This window comes from Auxenochlorella protothecoides (genome assembly GCF_000733215.1).
Source record: "Auxenochlorella protothecoides strain 0710 unplaced genomic scaffold scaffold52, whole genome shotgun sequence".
NCBI classification, from domain to species: domain Eukaryota; kingdom Viridiplantae; phylum Chlorophyta; class Trebouxiophyceae; order Chlorellales; family Chlorellaceae; genus Auxenochlorella; species Auxenochlorella protothecoides.
In genome coordinates, this window is record NW_011934159.1 from 133,820 (window position 1) to 152,721 (window position 18,902).

General features: G+C 57.5%; 6 protein-coding genes across 6 annotated transcripts; 3 read left to right on the top strand and 3 right to left on the bottom strand.

The window, feature by feature from the left end:
- Positions 1-1,460: 1,460 nt before the first annotated feature.
- F751_4401 (hypothetical protein) lies at positions 1,461-1,854 on the bottom strand (the record flags this gene model as incomplete). Its single annotated transcript, XM_011398090.1, has 2 exons — positions 1,461-1,599; positions 1,715-1,854. 2 exons carry the CDS (start codon positions 1,852-1,854, stop codon positions 1,461-1,463), a joined length of 279 nt encoding a protein of 92 aa, XP_011396392.1.
- A 462-nt stretch (positions 1,855-2,316) lies between these two features.
- On the bottom strand, positions 2,317-3,276 carry F751_4402 (hypothetical protein; the record flags this gene model as incomplete). The annotated part of the gene is made up of 1 exon (XM_011398091.1): positions 2,317-3,276. The coding sequence occupies one exon, from the start codon at positions 3,274-3,276 to the stop codon at positions 2,317-2,319; it is 960 nt and encodes a 319-aa protein (XP_011396393.1).
- A 4,887-nt stretch (positions 3,277-8,163) lies between these two features.
- Positions 8,164-8,736, top strand: F751_4403 (Myomodulin neuropeptides 1; the record flags this gene model as incomplete). The annotated part of the gene is made up of 1 exon (XM_011398092.1): positions 8,164-8,736. A coding segment is annotated over one exon (573 nt), but the record flags the coding sequence as incomplete, so codon positions are not given.
- Positions 8,737-10,763: 2,027 nt separating this feature from the next.
- F751_4404 (hypothetical protein) lies at positions 10,764-11,021 on the top strand (the record flags this gene model as incomplete). Its single annotated transcript, XM_011398093.1, has 1 exon — positions 10,764-11,021. One exon carries the CDS (start codon positions 10,764-10,766, stop codon positions 11,019-11,021), a length of 258 nt encoding a protein of 85 aa, XP_011396395.1.
- Positions 11,022-13,146: 2,125 nt separating this feature from the next.
- F751_4405 (hypothetical protein) lies at positions 13,147-15,256 on the bottom strand (the record flags this gene model as incomplete). The annotated part of the gene is made up of 8 exons (XM_011398094.1): positions 13,147-13,151; positions 13,303-13,456; positions 13,579-13,620; positions 13,758-13,897; positions 14,072-14,229; positions 14,429-14,511; positions 14,909-15,000; positions 15,154-15,256. 8 exons carry the CDS (start codon positions 15,254-15,256, stop codon positions 13,147-13,149), a joined length of 777 nt encoding a protein of 258 aa, XP_011396396.1.
- A 1,308-nt stretch (positions 15,257-16,564) lies between these two features.
- On the top strand, positions 16,565-18,166 carry F751_4406 (Magnesium-protoporphyrin O-methyltransferase; the record flags this gene model as incomplete). Its single annotated transcript, XM_011398095.1, has 6 exons — positions 16,565-16,777; positions 17,044-17,206; positions 17,326-17,426; positions 17,529-17,618; positions 17,740-17,871; positions 18,032-18,166. 6 exons carry the CDS (start codon positions 16,565-16,567, stop codon positions 18,164-18,166), a joined length of 834 nt encoding a protein of 277 aa, XP_011396397.1.
- Positions 18,167-18,902: the final 736 nt, after the last annotated feature.

The window sequence follows — 18,902 nt, forward strand, 5'->3', positions numbered from 1 at the left end:
TGCTTTCAGCAGCGCTACTGCGGGTGTGCATCGTTCCCAGGTAGATTGTGGTGCATGTGCAGGGGAGAGAGGGGGGGAGGGCGGCGGGCAGGGGGTGGGGGGGCACATACCAGTCGTTGTGCCTGAGAACGGGAGTTTTGTGACAGTATGGTGACAAGAAGGCCGTTGCATACTCCTTGCAGGTGGAAGAGGCTCTGCAGCAGGCCGCTGCAGACCTCTCGGATCCGGCACGGGCATGCATGCTGTATGCGTTCTCCATGGCTGCGCAAGGGTGAGCCTCTCTTGTATGAGGTTGTGGGAACGAGCACGGCTAGGCATGTAGCTTCTGGGGGAATAATTAAGTCACCACTCGATGGTTGCCATGAGGAAGACTCAGTGTTGCTTTGCAAATGGGTGATCAGGCAGGCTGAAGGGGGACACAGTGGCAAGGAAATGAGGGGCCTGGTTCACCTGCGCTGCCTGAGTCACGGCAAAGACTGTGGCTCGGCGCAGTCCTGTAATCAGTGGCATTAGATGGATGCAGGGATGGTGAATGCCTGAGTTCCTACTTGGGTGTGGTCCCCTGTTATTGGGGCCCACTTGGATCTCGATGTACAGTGGAGCGGAAGCATTGCACTGGTATGAATGCCACTTGTACCAAGGTACTTGAAGGCAGCTGGGCCCAACGGTTGGAAGAAGAAACGTGAAATGGGAACTAGTTGTAGGGGAATGGGGCAGAGACACACAGTTCGTAGCACATAACACAATGGGTATAGGTAGGGTTGGCCTGTCAAGCAGCTTCGGGGTCGATTGGATGAAGTTTCACGGTTGCAGACCTTTCTGATGTGGTCAAGGAGCACAGGGTGTTGCAGGTGTTGGGCACCAATGCATGTATAGGGTGATTGCACTGAGGATGGCACTCAGGACCCCAGCAGGGCTTCAAGAAACACAGGCTGATGGATGCGCTCTGTAGCGCCTCGCGGCTGCTTGGTGAAACGATGCGGCTCCGCAAAGTGGCGGCGCTGGAGACACACAATGCTGACACGGGACTCGTCCATCATCCCTGTGGAGCCCCTGCAGCAGCCACTCGCATCCAGGAGCGATCCTCTTGCCCACATTCTCCTCTCCAAAAAAGCGAGGCTGGACCAGTTCCCGAATCCAATAAGGAGGTCATCCTGGATCCGAGTACAGAACTGGTCGCAGATCTCCCCGATGGCGCGCTCTGACATCAGGTGTCGGCGAAGGCGCAGCCTGCAGAAAGGCCTGTCATGGTAGAAGGTCATGAGCTGTTGGAGCAATAACATGACTGCCACCACATAGGCCTGGAGGCGGTCGATGCCGGCGGTCTTTTTGGTTGGAGGTGTCATCTCCACGGCTTCCACAGTCGTCACCCTGACGGGGCCGTTTGGCTGTCTGAGCTCCCACTCCTGCTTCTGCCAGCCCTTGATGGTCTTGGTCATGGCGGTGTAGAGCGACTGGGATTAGAACGACTTGGTGCTGATCTGATGGCTCTTGTTGGACTTGATGTCCACATAGGTGCTGACACTGGCGCGACCGGGGTCCACGCCAAAGACGTTGTCGTACTGGAAGCCCGGGGCCAGGGCGGCTGTATTGATGATGCTGATTGGTGGGTAGGGGTGGGTGGGGTGGTGATGGTGGTCCGTGGTGGCAATGCAACAATGATGGCTGGTTCATCCTATCACAATGCAAGACACTCGACACCCACATCTCGCACCTTGCTGCTGCCAGATCGCGCTGCACTCTGGTCTCGTCGTTCTGCGTGGCCTCGTCGTGTCCCAGCTCTGCAGCTTCCCGCTGGCGACGGAGCTCCTCCTCCCTGAGCTCCATCTCTTCCAGTGTGGGGAGCTCCAGCATTCGGTCAGGTGGGCCGGTCCTGTCTGCCGCCATGTCTAGGGTCACGGGAGCCACCGCTTGGCTCAGAGTGGCGCTGGCAGCCACGCCGTCTGTCTTGATGACGCCGTTGAAGTCCCACCCGTCACGTCGCAAGTAGGCCAGGTCAACCAACTTTGGCCAGAACAGATCGTAGATGGGAATCCGGCCACCCTGTCTGTCTGGTCTTCAAAAGGCTTCCCAAGACGGCAGGGACAGGCCAACCTCGAGGAGGCAGAAGCCCGGCCAGGTCCCCTCGATGAGGCGCAGGATGGCCCAAAGTCCAGCCTTGTCCAGCTTGATATGGCGGCACTGGAATCCCCATTTCGTGGGGAGGAGGGTGAAGCGCCACAGCAGCGAGGTGCGGCTCCAGGGCGCCTTCTTGGCGGGCTTGGGGGAGGGAGGCGGCGATGACTTGAATGCTCCGTCGCGTCCCCGCATTGGCAATCAGGAAGTCTCGGGCTCCTCGCCTGGAAGCCCCAGCCTCTCCAGCTCGGCCTCGTTGAAGTTGAGGATAAAACAGAGAATGGGGTAGCAGAGGGAGGAGTGGTCCTCGAAGGCTCCCCACTTGGGTCTGACGGGCATGAGCGCCCGCATCTGCCGGACCCAGGTGGTGACTTCCGTCCGCGGCTCAACAGGTGTGTAGTCCTCGTCCAGCACCCGCTTGGCAATGGCGCATGCATGCTTGCACTGGCGGATGTTGAGCATGTACTGCGCATGCTTGGCCAGGCGCCGGAGGAACTCCGTCTTGATGTAGTTCTTGGTGCAGGTCTCCATCAGGGCGGCCTCCGCGCCCAGGATATGACACTGGAACTTGGCTTCTGCAGGCTGATACCCTGGAACCGCGCTCTCCCTCCAGCTCCAGTAGACCTGGGCCGTCTCGTACAGGCGCAGCTTGCCCTGATGGAAAGGCTTGTCAACCTCTCGCCCCTTGATCAGCAGGGGTGGTGGAGGCATGCACCTCCAGTTCTTGCCCACAAAGCGGAGGCATAGCCCGCAATTGCCTTCAATGGGGTCGGCAAGGTAGGGCTCGCACCTCCTCTGGCCAGCGGGTGTCAGCGGTCGCTCCTCCCGGGGCGGAAGTGGAGTGGAGATAATTTGCTCCTCCAGCCCTGCCGCAAAGCTCGCTTCCAGCGCCAGGTGATCCTCCAGCAGGGCCGCAACCCGCCGCTCGCACTGTCGCAGCAGGTGTGCGTTGGCCAGGAGGTAGGCCTCCAGGACGAACTGGCTCACCCTCGCGACGACCATGTCGACGGTGGCGCGAAAGGGGTTGGCATCGTGCGATTTGTAGGTGGGCCTGCCGGGCTTGTTGCCGCGGATGGTGATTAGCATGATCTTGGTGGTGGTGAACTCAAAGTTCTCGTCGTTCTCGTGCTCGGTGATGGTGAACTCGGTTTGGGGGGCCATGCTCCGTGGTGTAGGTCGTCGAGGACCGTGCCGGAGAGGAGGAAGTGGAGGGGCGGGAGTCCTGCAGAGGATTGAGTGGAGGAAGTGGAGGGGCGGTGTTGTGAGGCAAGAACAAAGGTGAGGGACGAAAACTGTACTGATATCTGAAGAGAAGAGAGTGGATGTTTATCACAGGATGACCTCACCTCATAAGGTTAAGACGACCCTGGTGATATTAAGCTGCATGGGCTCGCCACCCAGCAGTAACGCAGTGGGAGGGACCGGCGCAGGGCCACCTGTTTGTTTTTCTGACGGAGTGTACCTGTAAGCTGTTCCCTTTGCAGGGATGCGAGGAGTGAAATATTGGAAGCATGGATGTGCGCGGTGTCAGACTTCATGACGATCAGGGGACAGACCTTGTCGGGAATTTTGACAAGCCTAGCCCTAACCCACCGACCGTGGTCGCATACGCCACACGTGGGGATGCGTCAAATCCCTCCTTCACGCACCTTGGCATTATATGCTCTGGGTATCTTCAAGAGTGCCCTGATCAGGAACAGGACGGGAGAGCCCGCACCGCAGCGGCAGAGCGTGAGGCCGTCGGGATTGGGTGCCGCCGGAGGTGGCACCACATGCCGTGGTTGTCCAGTATACACACTCAAGCAGAGTACCTGTCAAAACTCGCCCGAGTACGTTATTTCCGTGCTGGCCTTGAAGCAGCAAGGCCCCCACCCCTTGGGTATCTGGACTGATCTGGACATTTTGGGGACTATTGTGGACCATCACAAGGTAGGGTTTTTGCCTTGGGGAGGGAGGGGAGCTCTCTTGCGGATCATCAATCTAGACGCAGAACACTCTACGAGGGTATGTGTGCGGATTCAATGGGGAGGCTGGGGGGATTGTGATTGCAGCACTCTAGCTTTGGGGCCTAAGCCAGGGCCCCTGGTGTGGTCGAAGTGGCTGCAGACTGATAATATCACAGAGCAGGCCCAGAAGGGTTGCAATTCGATGTTTCAAGGGTCGAACTTGCGAATTTGGCCGTTTGTCATACTGCACGATGGGAGGGACCACTTCCGGAGCAGAACAAAGGCAGCTATGGTCGGGGTCGAACAACAAAATCTAGGAATCGGCGTCCGTGTGGACTGCGAGGGTCATGCAAGGACGTCAAAATGTTGCAAATGCTTGTTTGTTACAGTGAAAGTGCCGAGAGCGGGAAAGAAGGGGTGATCGAGGGGTCAGGAACGTTGTAGTAAAAAATGGCTCCAAGGCGGATCGAACGCCTGACCTTGGCATCTTCAGTGCCACGCTCTCCCAACTGAGCTATAGAGCCTCTCTTTGTGATTTCTCGGATTTTCCCAGCGCCTATTACCACACGTTTGAGTTTCTGCATTCAAAATCAGCCAGCTTACCAATCCCGCCCATCCCCGTTCCACTCTTATCCGAAGTCTCCCGCATCCACCACTTGCAATTCTTACGAGTTTGACCAACCCTGACCAACCGTGGCAATGACCCTGGGCAGTCTTGCAGCTCATCTTGTCGCACCTCCACACAGCAGCACCCCTCCATTTTGGACCTGGAGTGCTCTTGAACGCCACAACCTCGCCTCCTCAACCTGCGCTTCCGTTTCACTGGACCATCCACCACTTGCAATTCTGTCGAGTAAAAATGCCTGTTTCATCATTGCAATGACCCAGACACTCTGCAGCCTATGTTGTCGCACCCCTCTAGTTTAGACCTGGAGCGCTCTTGAACGCCACAACCTCGCCTCCTCAACCTGCGCTTCCGTTTCACTAGAGGTAATCAAACCCTCACGCTGAACCAACCTCTAGCCACCCGAGAGACGTCATGTCTTGCGATCTCGCCTTGGCCAGTCTGCAGGTGCTGTTGTTGCACTCTTGGCAGCGCAAGGCCCCTTGCGAGAGAGTTCCTCTACGCAATACCTCGCTGCATCTTCCGAGCACCAACTACGCTTGATTACCCAATCCTTTGCAGTACCCCAAGAGACCCTGCAATGCCACTGCAACGACCTAGACAGCCTGTAGGTCCTGTTGCACATGTACAGTGCAACACCTCCACGATACGTCCTGGAGTGCCTCCCAGAAGACCATCTCGCCGCCTCACCCGCGTTCTCACTACACAATCTCATCCAAACCTCTACAGATCCAACACTCTCACACCCTGGATTGCCATTGCAACGACCTTATCAGTCTGCAGGTCGTGTAGCACTTCGACAGCCTAAAATCTCTTCAAGATGGATCCTGGAATGCCCCACCCTTGCCGCCTTCCCCGCGCTCCTGTTCCAGGAGCTCAACGGAGGATGGTGTGCAAAGTCAATCCACGGCAGGGCGTGCAGTATCACTTGCAGCGTGTCATTATGTCCTCTGCTGTTTGTCGCTGCTGAGGCTCCTATACTCGCCAGATCAAACAACTCACGCGGTAATGGTTGCCTCTTGCGACGCAGGCACCCGGCTACCTGTCCTTTGCTCAGCATGAAACAACAGCTCTACCTGCTCCATTCACGATCACAGGTGTGCACCCCTCCTGCGCATCGTGGGGAGCCGGCTGTCGCTCTGCAGCTCCTTGGAAGTGGGAGATTCCAAGATGCTGAGGGCTGAGGCTAACACGCCAAGCCTGTGAGGCAACAGGCCCTTTCGGAGAGCATTCCTTGCTCAGAAACGCCGCCCAATCCCCATTTGGTGAAGTTGAATGTGCGCATGGACACTTGATGCATTGTTGCATCCCCTCATCAATATTGAACCGAGATCACATAATGCTCCCTATCATGTAGATCAACCAAGCACAGGCAGCTGTTAGCAATGACTCCCCACATGTAGTCCAGGGCGATCTTCGATATCACAACGGTCATCCTTTTAAATGGAAAAGGGCTTGTGATAGACAAGCGATACAGCATGCAGGGGCAGGTTGGGGCGATTTGATGGTGTACATGGAACGGACTCATGCCGCAGTGGTGGCTCCGATGACCAAGGGGCGCAAAGAGCAAGGATGTTTCCAGAATAAGAGCAAAGGACGAGGGTGGGAAAGCCGGGGTCGTGCAACGACCATCGAGTGAATTACTATAGTTACCAGAATACCAAGCCGGAGCTGGCTGAAAGTCTTCGACAAAAACTGCAGTGATTGTGCCATCTTGGGTGCAGATAGGTGGGTTCAAGCTGTCATCACAGGTGAAGCCAGACTTGAGTAGGGAGGCTTCTGCAGGGCAAATGTCAACTGGAGGGCTGGGGCTTGGACTGAGGAATGGAGAAAGAGAAGGAGCCTCCTCAGGGCGGGGGGCTGGGGCTGGGGCTGGGTGACTCCTCAGGGCTGGGAGAGGGAGAGGGAGACTCCTCGGGGCTGGGGCTAGGAGAGGGAGACTCCTCGGGGCTGGGGCTAGGAGAGGGAGACTCCTCGGGGCTGGGACTTGGGGAAGGGGACTCCTCAGGGCTGGGGCTAGGAGAGGGAGACTCCTCGGGGCTGGGACTTGGGGAAGGGGACTCCTCAGGGCTGGGGCTAGGAGAGGGAGACTCCTCGGGGCTGGGACTTGGGGAAGGGGACTCCTCAGGGCTGGGGCTAGGAGAGGGAGACTCCTCGGGGCTGGGACTTGGGGAAGGGGACTCCTCAGGGCTGGGGCTAGGAGAGGGAGACTCCTCGGGGCTGGGACTTGGGGAAGGGGACTCCTCAGGGCTGGGGCTAGGAGAGGGAGACTCCTCGGGGCTGGGACTTGGGGAAGGGGACTCCTCAGGGCTGGGGCTAGGAGAGGGAGACTCCTCGGGGCTGGGACTTGGGGAAGGGGACTCCTCAGGGCTGGGGCTAGGAGAGGGAGACTCCTCGGGGCTGGGACTTGGGGAAGGGGACTCCTCAGGGCTGGGGCTAGGAGAGGGAGACTCCTCGGGGCTGGGACTTGGGGAAGGGGACTCCTCAGGGCTGGGGCTAGGAGAGGGAGACTCCTCGGGGCTGGGACTTGGGGAAGGGGACTCCTCAGGGCTGGGGCTAGGAGAGGGAGACTCCTCGGGGCTGGGACTTGGGGAAGGGGACTCCTCAGGGCTGGGGCTAGGAGAGGGAGACTCCTCGGGGCTGGGACTTGGGGAAGGGGACTCCTCAGGGCTGGGGCTAGGAGAGGGAGACTCCTCGGGGCTGGGACTTGGGGAAGGGGACTCCTCAGGGCTGGGGCTAGGAGAGGGAGACTCCTCGGGGCTGGGACTTGGGGAAGGGGACTCCTCAGGGCTGGGGCTAGGAGAGGGAGACTCCTCGGGGCTGGGACTTGGGGAAGGGGACTCCTCAGGGCTGGGGCTAGGAGAGGGAGACTCCTCGGGGCTGGGACTTGGGGAAGGGGACTCCTCAGGGCTGGGGCTAGGAGAGGGAGACTCCTCGGGGCTGGGACTTGGGGAAGGGGACTCCTCAGGGCTGGGGCTAGGAGAGGGAGACTCCTCGGGGCTGGGACTTGGGGAAGGGGACTCCTCAGGGCTGGGGCTAGGAGAGGGAGACTCCTCGGGGCTGGGACTTGGGGAAGGGGACTCCTCAGGGCTGGGGCTAGGAGAGGGAGACTCCTCGGGGCTGGGACTTGGGGAAGGGGACTCCTCAGGGCTGGGGCTAGGAGAGGGAGACTCCTCGGGGCTGGGACTTGGGGAAGGGGACTCCTCAGGGCTGGGGCTAGGAGAGGGAGACTCCTCGGGGCTGGGACTTGGGGAAGGGGACTCCTCAGGGCTGGGGCTAGGAGAGGGAGACTCCTCGGGGCTGGGACTTGGGGAAGGGGACTCCTCAGGGCTGGGGCTAGGAGAGGGAGACTCCTCGGGGCTGGGACTTGGGGAAGGGGACTCCTCAGGGCTGGGGCTAGGAGAGGGAGACTCCTCGGGGCTGGGACTTGGGGAAGGGGACTCCTCAGGGCTGGGGCTAGGAGAGGGAGACTCCTCGGGGCTGGGACTTGGGGAAGGGGACTCCTCAGGGCTGGGGCTAGGAGAGGGAGACTCCTCGGGGCTGGGACTTGGGGAAGGGGACTCCTCAGGGCTGGGGCTAGGAGAGGGAGACTCCTCGGGGCTGGGACTTGGGGAAGGGGACTCCTCAGGGCTGGGGCTAGGAGAGGGAGACTCCTCGGGGCTGGGACTTGGGGAAGGGGACTCCTCAGGGCTGGGGCTAGGAGAGGGAGACTCCTCGGGGCTGGGACTTGGGGAAGGGGACTCCTCAGGGCTGGGGCTAGGAGAGGGAGACTCCTCGGGGCTGGGACTTGGGGAAGGGGACTCCTCAGGGCTGGGGCTAGGAGAGGGAGACTCCTCGGGGCTGGGACTTGGGGAAGGGGACTCCTCAGGGCTGGGGCTAGGAGAGGGAGACTCCTCGGGGCTGGGACTTGGGGAAGGGGACTCCTCAGGGCTGGGGCTAGGAGAGGGAGACTCCTCGGGGCTGGGACTTGGGGAAGGGGACTCCTCAGGGCTGGGGCTAGGAGAGGGAGACTCCTCGGGGCTGGGACTTGGGGAAGGTGACTCCTCGGGGCTGGGGCTGGGGCTGGGCGACTCCTCGGGGCTTGGAGAGGGCGACTCCTCGGGGCTGGAAGTTGGGCTGGGAGTTGGGCTTGGTGTCTCTTCGAGAGGGGGACTAGGAGATGGAACAGGGCTCGGGGACCCTTCAGGAGTTGGTGCTACTCCTGACGGAGAAGGTGTAGCGGTTGTAGTGTCACCAGTCGCCTCTGCACCCGTTAATCCTGAGGTAGATCCCGATTCGGTCTGGGTGGTCCCATTAACTTCCAAGATACTGCTGCCCGAAGCCTGTGGAGGTTCGGAAGAGCCAATGATACAAAGTTTGAGGGTCTTTCTCCTGAGAAACTCCCCACCACCTCTCCACCATATCAATTTTCATGCGTTGTAGCTCACCGTAACACCAGATTCGTCCGCAGTAGCCGCGCCAGATCCCTCGGCGCTCACAGGTCCAGGCTGGGACGACTCTGAGAATGCATTGTAATTCGATACGGCCAGTCTGTCGGGCCCTGCTGCAACTCCAGCGAAACTGCCGGAAGCCTGTGCCGTGAAACTGCCATCGCTCTCCGCCTGCAGAGGGATGATGTGGTGAGCATGATGTGATGAGCAGATCAGATGGCGAACTGCATGAGAGTTCATTTCACACTTCGGTGGCACAGAGTGAGGACACAATGAGCGCATGCATACACCACGGAGGGTCCTCTCCTCACCGGAACCTACCGATCCACGACCGAATCCGTCGACACTCGATCCGCTTCCACTGCTGGTTGCATCCAATCCAGCCTCGGCCCTTGCATTAATTCCGGTGGCCGCGCCTGTGACCCCTCCGGATGCGCTATAGCCTCCGTCTGTGGTTGCCGACCCCGAACCCTCCACCGTGCCATCCGATGAACCGCCCACGCTGAAGCTTCCCAGTAATTTCCTGCGCGGATGAATCAGTGTTTGGAGTGTGTGACTCTCGTCGACTAGCCGCATTCGCAGCACTCACACATGCCTCTCTAGGCCTCATCGGCCATTCCTCGCTCGAAACACCATCGTCAGATGGCTCGGAAAGAGAGGAATGCAGATCGCTTCCCTCATGACGCATCTGCTCTGCCACTCACTCACCTAGACAAGATCGATCTTCCCGAGGTCGGTGCCGCAAGGAGCAGGCATGCCATGATGAGGGCCAGGGGCCCATGATGTCTCATGGTGACTGCCGCTGAGTGTCACGACAGATACACTGGACCTATAGCGTGAATACTCGGGCATACTACGCTCTGTGTGAAACTGCATGCATGCTATATCTCAGCCCGGGCAACCGGCAACATACGGTCTGGGACGACGCGAAACGTCCGCATGGGAGTTTCCAAGTCCACCGGCCGGAGCAGAAATGTTCAAGGGCCGATCGAAGGCCAGCCCCACAGACCTTTCGCCACACGCACTCCAGCCTCCAGGGGACTTGGGCCTCGAAACTAGGCCATCGTACAGATCTGCACCCGACTGGGCTTCCTTGTGGCCGTATGCTCCGGAGTTTTTCATCTTGGTGGTACTCTCTGGCAGTCGCACTCCGGAAAAGGCCTGGCTTCTGGCAGTGCCGAGATTCTCTGCGCAGATATGGGATGGGCAGCTGAGCTGGGTTTTTCCCCCAGTTTGCCTACCACGCTACCGTACCTCTTTCCACTCGAATACCTTGGGGAAGAATGTGATTAAGCAAAGCTCAAATCGGTGCATGATCAGACCAAAAGTGCGCTCGGGACCGTGGCACTTGCCAGGGTCACGAGACGCACATGCCCGCCGTCGTTGTCGTGTACATGACGACGAGGGTTGAGAGCAGGCAAACGAGCCGCATAACCTTGTATTACGCGAATTTACTGCTGATAGGCGATGTTATGCGTTCTCCACGAGGATTATTTCTCTGGCTTTGATGGGAGATGTTCGGAGCACAAGGGGTCTCCGTTGTTAAGTTCCGCACGCCTACGCCGTCCACGGGTTGTGGGGTCCAGGAAGCTCGTGCGCGAGCTTCGGCAGTCGAGACAGGCGCGTTAAAGTGGAGCATAACATTAGATGCCGATTATCCTCTGGCTGCAACCTCCAAAGAGATGGGAAGGGTCCCGCGGTGCGGATAGGGGAAATTCCCAGAGTGGGGCAATTCCAAGAGCGGTTACCGGCTGGTTTGGTGCGGAAGACGAGCGCCCACTCGTCCTACAATCTTTCATTACAACTTGGGAGTATTTCAACAAGATCCTACCGCAGGATGGAATTTGGGAGGCTCACGTGCACCCACCCGAGAGGCCGAGGTCCCTTCTCGTACCGTCATACTGACCATACAACAGACTCGGAGACGTACATCCCCTCCTGCACGACTGTTTGCCTGCCCAACGCGACTTCTCGATCAGGTAGAGCTGCGCGCAGCACATGGGCACGTCCAGCGTCGCATCTCAAGAGTGCTTCTCGAGAATAGCCAGCAGTGATGTCTGCAAGGACCTTCACAGGAGCACAATGGGGGGGCTCCACAATGTGCATGTTCCTACAGCTACATTGATACACAGCAGTTGCCATGCTGGCCATTGCAGCACAGGCCCACTCAACAGCAACCGACTGTCCTTCTCTTGTACAAGGAGAGTCCTGGCCCTCAGTACTAGTGTGCCATCTGCATACACGAGTGCAGCACAAGTATACCATGCACCTTATCACAAGGTGCCCCGCTCGGAAACCATCTGCAACTTGAAGGAGCTCTGTTACAACAGTTCCTCAACCTCCTCTAGGAGTCAGGTCGATGGTCCAGAGTGGTCCAGCAGGTGGCAAAGGGAAGGGGAGGACAGGAACAGGCGTGCTCCTCATCATACTTCCCCATCCTTTCTTTGAGTATCTCGACTCAAGCATGACGTGATGATGCCCACAGGAGGCTCCCAGATGGTCGGGCGGCCGTCTGCCGCAAGTTGTGGCAGGCGTCTGCCAGGCGTCACGCCTGGTCGGACAGACGTCCCGTGCTTCGCCTCGCGGCAAAGATTCTCCTCTCCCAATGGTCCGAGGCTCCTCTCTCTCCAATGGCATTGATGAGGTGTTGTTGGTGTATAGGACTCATATCTCTATCTCGAGCTCCTTCCTCATGCTCAGCTTTCTCTCGCTCGGTCGCAAATTGCGCGATTCTGTCGGCCATTTCCGGGAGGTAGCCTCTCTCTAGGACCTCCAATGGCACCGTCAGCGTAGACTGTAGCACTGCAGATAACATCTTGTAGTCCTTCTCAGGTATCCGACCAACCAACTTCCATCCTGGCCAGGGCCGTCTTCGCGGCCGTGTCAAACCAGGTTTTGCCGATGTGCGTGCCGGTGGCAGGGCACTGTGCTGGCCAGCACAACTCTTGGTGCTGAACCCAGCCATGGCGACAGGGGTCTGAGGCTCCATGCGCTGCGTCGTTCCCGCCTTTGACTCGGCTGCCGGACACGCGCCGGCCGCAAGGCTCGTACCAATACTGTCGTTAACTCCGCAACATGCTGCGGTCGGGCGGTCCGTTGCCCGTGCGGGGCGGGGGTGCATCCAGCACCGGCCCCCAACACCCAAAGGGGTCCATTTGTGGTTTCGGAAACCAGACGTGTGCGGGGGTAAGCGCCCCGCGGCGCGGACTGCTGCTACGCAGCCTGAATTAGGTCTTCACAAACAGTCCCCGATCTTCTCTGAGGGTGGGGTTTTGAGGTCCATCCCCTGGTGGGGCGTCCTAGGTGAAGACATGGGAGTGGGGAAAGGAGGAAGCGCGGGATTTTTTGTGTCAACCAACCTCTTCACCATCTCCCCCTGCTATAATAACACAGTACACAGCTCCCATCCTAAGTCCATACGGAAACTTGGCATAGAACTCAATCAAGAAGATGTATCACTCGCTCGCCTTTCTCCACCTCGCAGAATGCCACCCCTTTTCCAAGCTCCAAACTTCAAGTCCACGCAGCCGCCCATCCCAGTGCTATCAAACATGTCCTGCCCTTGACTGATCCCCTCCCTAGTTTAGCTCGGAATGTGCTGCGTTGTCAACTACTTCCTGGTCCAGCTACTATTCTCATGCATCGTACTTTGTTTGCATTGCTTCATGAAAAGTAAGAATCCGCTGCTATCCTTGGGACAGGGAAGCAGATTTACAGCCCATGAGATAGACGGGTGTCTGTCGCCTGTACTGAGGCACCCCAAAGCACTCAGCTGCACATAGTCCAGCTTGAGCCACGCCACTCTTTCATACAGGTTGAAATTCCGGCACACAATCCCTCCACACAATGCCAAAGAGTACTAAAAGGCGTGCACTCGCCTCTGTGTGCCTCCTTTTGCACACCATGCATACAGAATCACCGAAGAAGGGGTGGTGCGTGTAACAATTCAGCGTGCTGATAAGCCGCCACCAATATAAGAAAGTTGCAATGTCACAAGCAGGGAGCCGCCTGTGAGCAGTCTCTCTTGGGATCATGCTGCAAGGGGAAGACAGGAGAACAGTGTTGCTCCTGGGCATGGCACTAAGCTGCACATTCAAAACTATTGTGAATCTACGATCAATCAGCTTGCAACTCCCAGATGACGTCAGACTGGCATGTTCCCTCCAGCTCCTAGAAACTCGCACACCTTCTTCTGTGTTGAGCCAGTTGCTAATCATACCGCGCACAGGGCCGATCCACTGCGGCCCGTTGTAGAGAGCCAGTCCAGCCACCATTACCACGGTGCCAAGCAGGAATGGGAGGCCGAGGGGCGGGTTCAGCGGGAGGAACGGAAGGTCAAACTGTGAGGGGGAGGGTAGGTGGGAGGCGAGATGTTGTGGGAGCAGAGCTTGATAGAATCTACACCTCAAGCTGCGCTCTTGCACAACATGGGGATACCCCATCTCTCCACCAATCCACTCACAGTGAATGCATAGATGGTGAAAGGAACGATGCTGGCCATGACCTGCGCGGTAAACAGACAGGGAGAAGGGATAGAATACCTTCTGATCAACTGTTTACCTCTAGCGACATACAAAGCACGCACACAATCACCCAGATTCCACCAGAAAGTAACACATCCCAGCACGCCGTCATTCTCACCAGTGAGGTGATGACGTTCCCAGCAGACCGCACGAGGTTCAGTGCTGCGATGTTGAAAGCCAGGTTTGCGCCGATGTACAGGAGGGGGAGCATGGGCGCCCCAGTGGCACCTCCAGCCAGGCCCCAAAACACCGACCAGCCTGATGGTGTGACATGGTTGAGGAATGAAATGAATGAACAATGGATGGCGGTGATCAACTGAGCCATGAGCTTCAACCCCATGCACTCCTGTCCTGAGATCGTCCAGATTGAGTTTTGAGGCAGAGAGTCACAGTACACCTCCCTGCCTCTTTCACCCCCCCCTCGCAGCTCACCTTCAGCAAGGTACCCGGGCAACCCAGAGAGGGGGATGCCGCGCAGAGGGGCAAGCAACGGCAAAAGGAGGAGGATGCAGGCGCTCTGCGCCAGGCTCCCAAAAGAATTGACGACGAATAAATCCAGATCCTTGCCCTTCAGAGTCTCTTTGGCTTCCCTGTAGGTGGGTGCACGAGGTAGGGAGGGATCTTGAATCCACAGATTGAGCGACACAGACTTCGCTTTCAAAGGAAGAGTGCTCCTTTGAAGAGGCTCAAGCAGCTCCACCACCTCAAAGGCCACGCCATTCCACGAGCACATCCCGCAGACAGGGGGAGGTGCTGCCCAAACCCTCTTTACCAGCGCCGATTCCTGACCTGAAGAGACGCTCCTTTAAGATGGAGTCGAGGGCTGGGAAAATCATGGACGCACAGTAGATCGCAGCAAACATGAGATTTACCTGGGCAAGGAGATTGATGAGGTGTGCATCGAGAGGGTACTGATGACATGCAAAGCTGAGCTATGAACCACAAGCTCGACTCAAAACCCGTTTAGCATTGACTCCCTGACGCATGAAAGGTGCATCCAATCAGAGTAGCTCCCAATGAGTCTTGCCCCTTACGCAGATGTATCTCACATTTGCAAGAGGAGACGAACCATTGCTGGGCCAAGCTGCCGCCGAGACGCCCAGCACAACGAGAGCCACACCAAGCATCTGGACCACCGTGCACAGGTGAGGCGTTAAATTATCAATCAACAGCTTATTGATAAAAGCTGTGCTCGTTTAGATGCTGTGCAGGGACACTGATGGGACGCTACCCCCACATGTGCATCCCACAACACAATCCCTCACCCACCTGCACCGTACTCAGACGCTTCTTCAGGAGGGTGAGAGCAAAGAACACCTGCCAGAACAACACCGTCTGTCCGAGAAGCGGCAATACCACTCCTGCAGAGAGGCGAGACATTGATGAGGATGAGGCTGCCAAAATGTTGACAGGATGGTGATGGAACGCGAGCCCAATTCAGTCACAGCCAGGAGAGGCAACCTTCGACAGACTCGCACCATCTCTGTCCGTACGACATCCCAACCCAACCCAACCTGGGAGCTGCGAAGCTCCATAAAATCCCAGGACGGATGATACGGCTTCCACGCCGCCAATTAGAAACAGGAGCTTCTTCTTGCTTCCAGCCACCCCGATCATGGAGCTTGTGATCTTCCCGGCTCTGCTTGATATGAAGACAGAGGTGCAATTGGGTGGGTGTCGGAGGGGTTAACTGCGCCTCCCCTTTGCAGGTGTACAGATCGCAAGGTTTGAATCGTCCAATTTTCCACCTGCATGTGTAGAAATCATGTATCCTAAGGGTCAACACCTAACCTAACCCTGTCCCAAAAGCCACCTGAATCTGTAGGCCAGGACGGAGAAGTAGACTGCAAGGTAGCCAAAAGTTTGTAGCTGTGCTAGAAAAAATGAGTAATCGGAGAGTGGGACGAGGGCGAGCTTGTAGAGCACACGATTCCCAATGCCCAAGATGAACACAGCTGCGACGCTCGCCTGCAAGGGGACATTTAAGATTGGGAGTCACAAAAATGGCATTGGAGTTGAAAATCTCCAGCTGATGAGGTGATGCAAAGGTTGTAGTCACTGCCAAATGGATGCAAAGCAGCCTCACCGCAATATACAAATTCTGATTGGCAGGCTGGGCGGGAGCATCGGCCGTGGCCTCCGCGACCCCATTCTCTTTTCCATTGGCATAGTTGTGCTCGTCTTCTGTATTGGAAGTAAGCTGGTCGACGTGCTCGGTATCCCGTTTTACCAGAGCTTCCTTCTCGGTGGCTTCCCCTGGGGAGGTGGCTCGACAAAGGCCGCAGTGCCTCGATGGCAGAGCTATCCGTCTATGCAGTAGTGGATGCTGTGACTTGAATGGTCTGACGGTGATCACTTGAACTCCATGCCGCGTGACCGACGGTGTCCTTGCGGCGGAGCTGCAAGCCTGCAAAGTGGAAATTCTCCCTTGACACGCGCCGTAGGACAACATTGGAGGGTGAAGGCTCCCCCAGTTGTCTTGCACGTTGCAGCGACCGTGGCGGAGAGAAACTGATTATTCAACCTGTACGTGTCGCTGGCATGCCACCTGCTTTGCAACTGCAGCACAGTCTGCTTCGTCACCAAGAATGATTCAGTGGCGGTCAGGGCGCGAGACATGTCGGGGTGACTAACATATTAGTAGTGAACCCAATTCCTTATCGCGAGGATTTTCGGGACCCATCGTTATTCAGTAGCTCCACCGACGATCCGCGCATACTACTCCCTACACCTGTGATTAAGACTACCTTCAATCCAATACTTGGAGAGTGTACGTTGCCTGTCGAGCAGGCAAGCCGGCCTTTCGGTCGGATCTCCGTTGCAGCCATGCACGCATCCATATGCCTGAAGCCTACCCCACTCTCGCGCGCATTCGTGCCACGGGGCACCGCCCCTCGCTCTCGACACTGCCGCCCTTTCCGTGTCATGGATGATGGATCTGCCCTACTAGCTGTTGGCGGGACCGCGGCGGTCGCCGCGGTGTCTGCGGCACTGCTGGCCGCTGATCCCGAGAAGAGGCGTGCGGTGCAGACCCAGGAGGCCGGTGGCAATGAGCTGGAGGCCGTGGCCAACTACTTCAACACCCAGGGCTTCGAGAGGTGGAACAGGATTTACGGTACCACCGACAACGTCAACAAGGTGAGATGGGTGGGCTTCCTTGCTATGGCTTTCCAGATGCGGCTGGAGGCACTTCAGGGATGATGCGTTTTCTGGTGCCGTGTTGGGCAGTTCTGCATGCATTGATCTTGCCAAGAGTGGGATGCATGTGGCAGGTCGCTGTGAATAGGGCTGCAGGGGTGCGTAGGTTTGGCTTGCAACAGCCAACACCTGCACATGACGTTATTGATTGTGCAGAGCTTCCAAGCCACATTTTCTGACACTCCAACATGTACGGCCTCCCTCAGGTGCAACTGGACATCAGGGAGGGCCATGCCGTCACTGTCAGCAAGGTCCTGAACTGGCTTGGAGAGGCCTCTCTGCATGGCGTCACTATCGCCGACATCGGGTGCGGCACGGGATCATTGGCCATCCCCCTGGCGCTCAAGGCAAGCAGAGCTCATGGGCAGGGTTTTCGTAACTTATAGTGCATGTCTGGTTTCTGGTGTTCATCTCAGGCTGGAACAGAGAACCCAGCAAGTTGGTTGACATTTTGACGACACTCTGCCCCACTTGCTGCCTCCAGGGAGCTTCGGTGACGGCTTCCGACATCTCCGAGGCCATGGCAAAGGAGGCTGAGCAGCGCTACAAGGCAGCGAGCAGTGAGCCAGGTGCCAAGAAGCCCCGCAAGGTGCGCCAGGTGCTCCTGCGTTGGGATGGGTGAGGGGTGGTGTAGAGGATCATTTTCTCCTGACAGAGGGACCTATAAATCCCCTTTCCCCTCCTGCGACAGGCGCCCACGTTCCAGGCGCAAGACCTGGAATCATGCTCGGGTTGTTTTGACACGGTTGCATGCATTGATGTCATGATCCACTATCCTCAGGTGAGGGGGGGTGGTTTTCTTGGCGATTAGGATGTCCCAAAGCAATGTATGCATGGAGTGTGGATGAAAGTATGCACTGGTCGACCGCGTTATGCTGTATCTCAACATTCCACACATGTAGGACAAGGTGAATGGTATGATTAAGCACTTGGCGGGCCTGGCGGACAAGAGGTTGATTATCTCATTTGCCCCAAAGACCTTTTTCTACACCTGGCTGCAGCGTGTGGGCAACCTCTTTCCGGGGCCATCCAAGGTGACTGGGTCTTCCTGGGATGCCTGATATGATGGGAACAGCTTGCATACTCCCTGCATGAGCATGTGTCCACTGTCTAATGCTCTTGTTCTCCCTGATTGTCAGATTTGATCCATGTCTCCCATGTTTAATTGCCCTCCATCCACAACTCCCCTACCAGGCAACGAGGGCATACTTGCACGCTGAGGCAGACATAGAAGCGGCTCTGGCATCAGCAGGGTTCAAGGTGACACGGAAGGAGATGACTGCCACCAAATTCTACTTTTCCCGCCTTTTCTATGCAGAGCGCTTGTAGGCTTGCTGCTGTGTTGATGCTCGACACATGTATCAAGGCTCCATTGCTGGGGCGAGCAGGCACACAGAGTCCCACCCAGGCAGCAAGGTGCTGCATGATCTTCAAGCTTGGAATGCCGGTCAGGAGGAACATGCAAAAGGGCTGCATGAGTAAGCCCTCTCGTCTGGATGATGCAAGTGTGGGAGAAGGGAAAAGATCCGGTGGGAACATCTCAAAGGGTGAGCCTGTCGAAATCCATTCTTCTATATTGGTGAGTGCTGTTGTTGACAAGCTCAACGTCCAAAGGCCACCGCTGCGCAGCTGCATTGATTAGTCGTGGGGGAAAGTCTGCAAGTGCGACTGCAGGAATGCATTCCACGTGCTCCCCTCCTTCCCAGGGACGCAACTACAAAATGAGACCATTCACATCCTGTCTCAAGTGTGGCCATTGGGGGTGGAGGGGGCTTTCTGGCTGTCATGTGGCGGTGCAAGTGCTGCAGCAACCGCCACGAGGCCTCCATGCTCCTCGGCCTCTGCTGCCTCTGTGCCATCATTCCCGCCCCTGACATGTTCTGGGCTAGTCACTCTCTGTGGGGGTGTCAAGGCACCAGAGCCCCTGCACATGCTTGAAGATGAGGGAGGCATGTGAAGCAGGGCAACAATGTAGACTTCCTGTTCATAATCAGCATTCTTTGGCGGAGGATGCACCAGCAACACACAGCAGACTGAACAGACCTGCCCTTAGACCCCCCCCCCC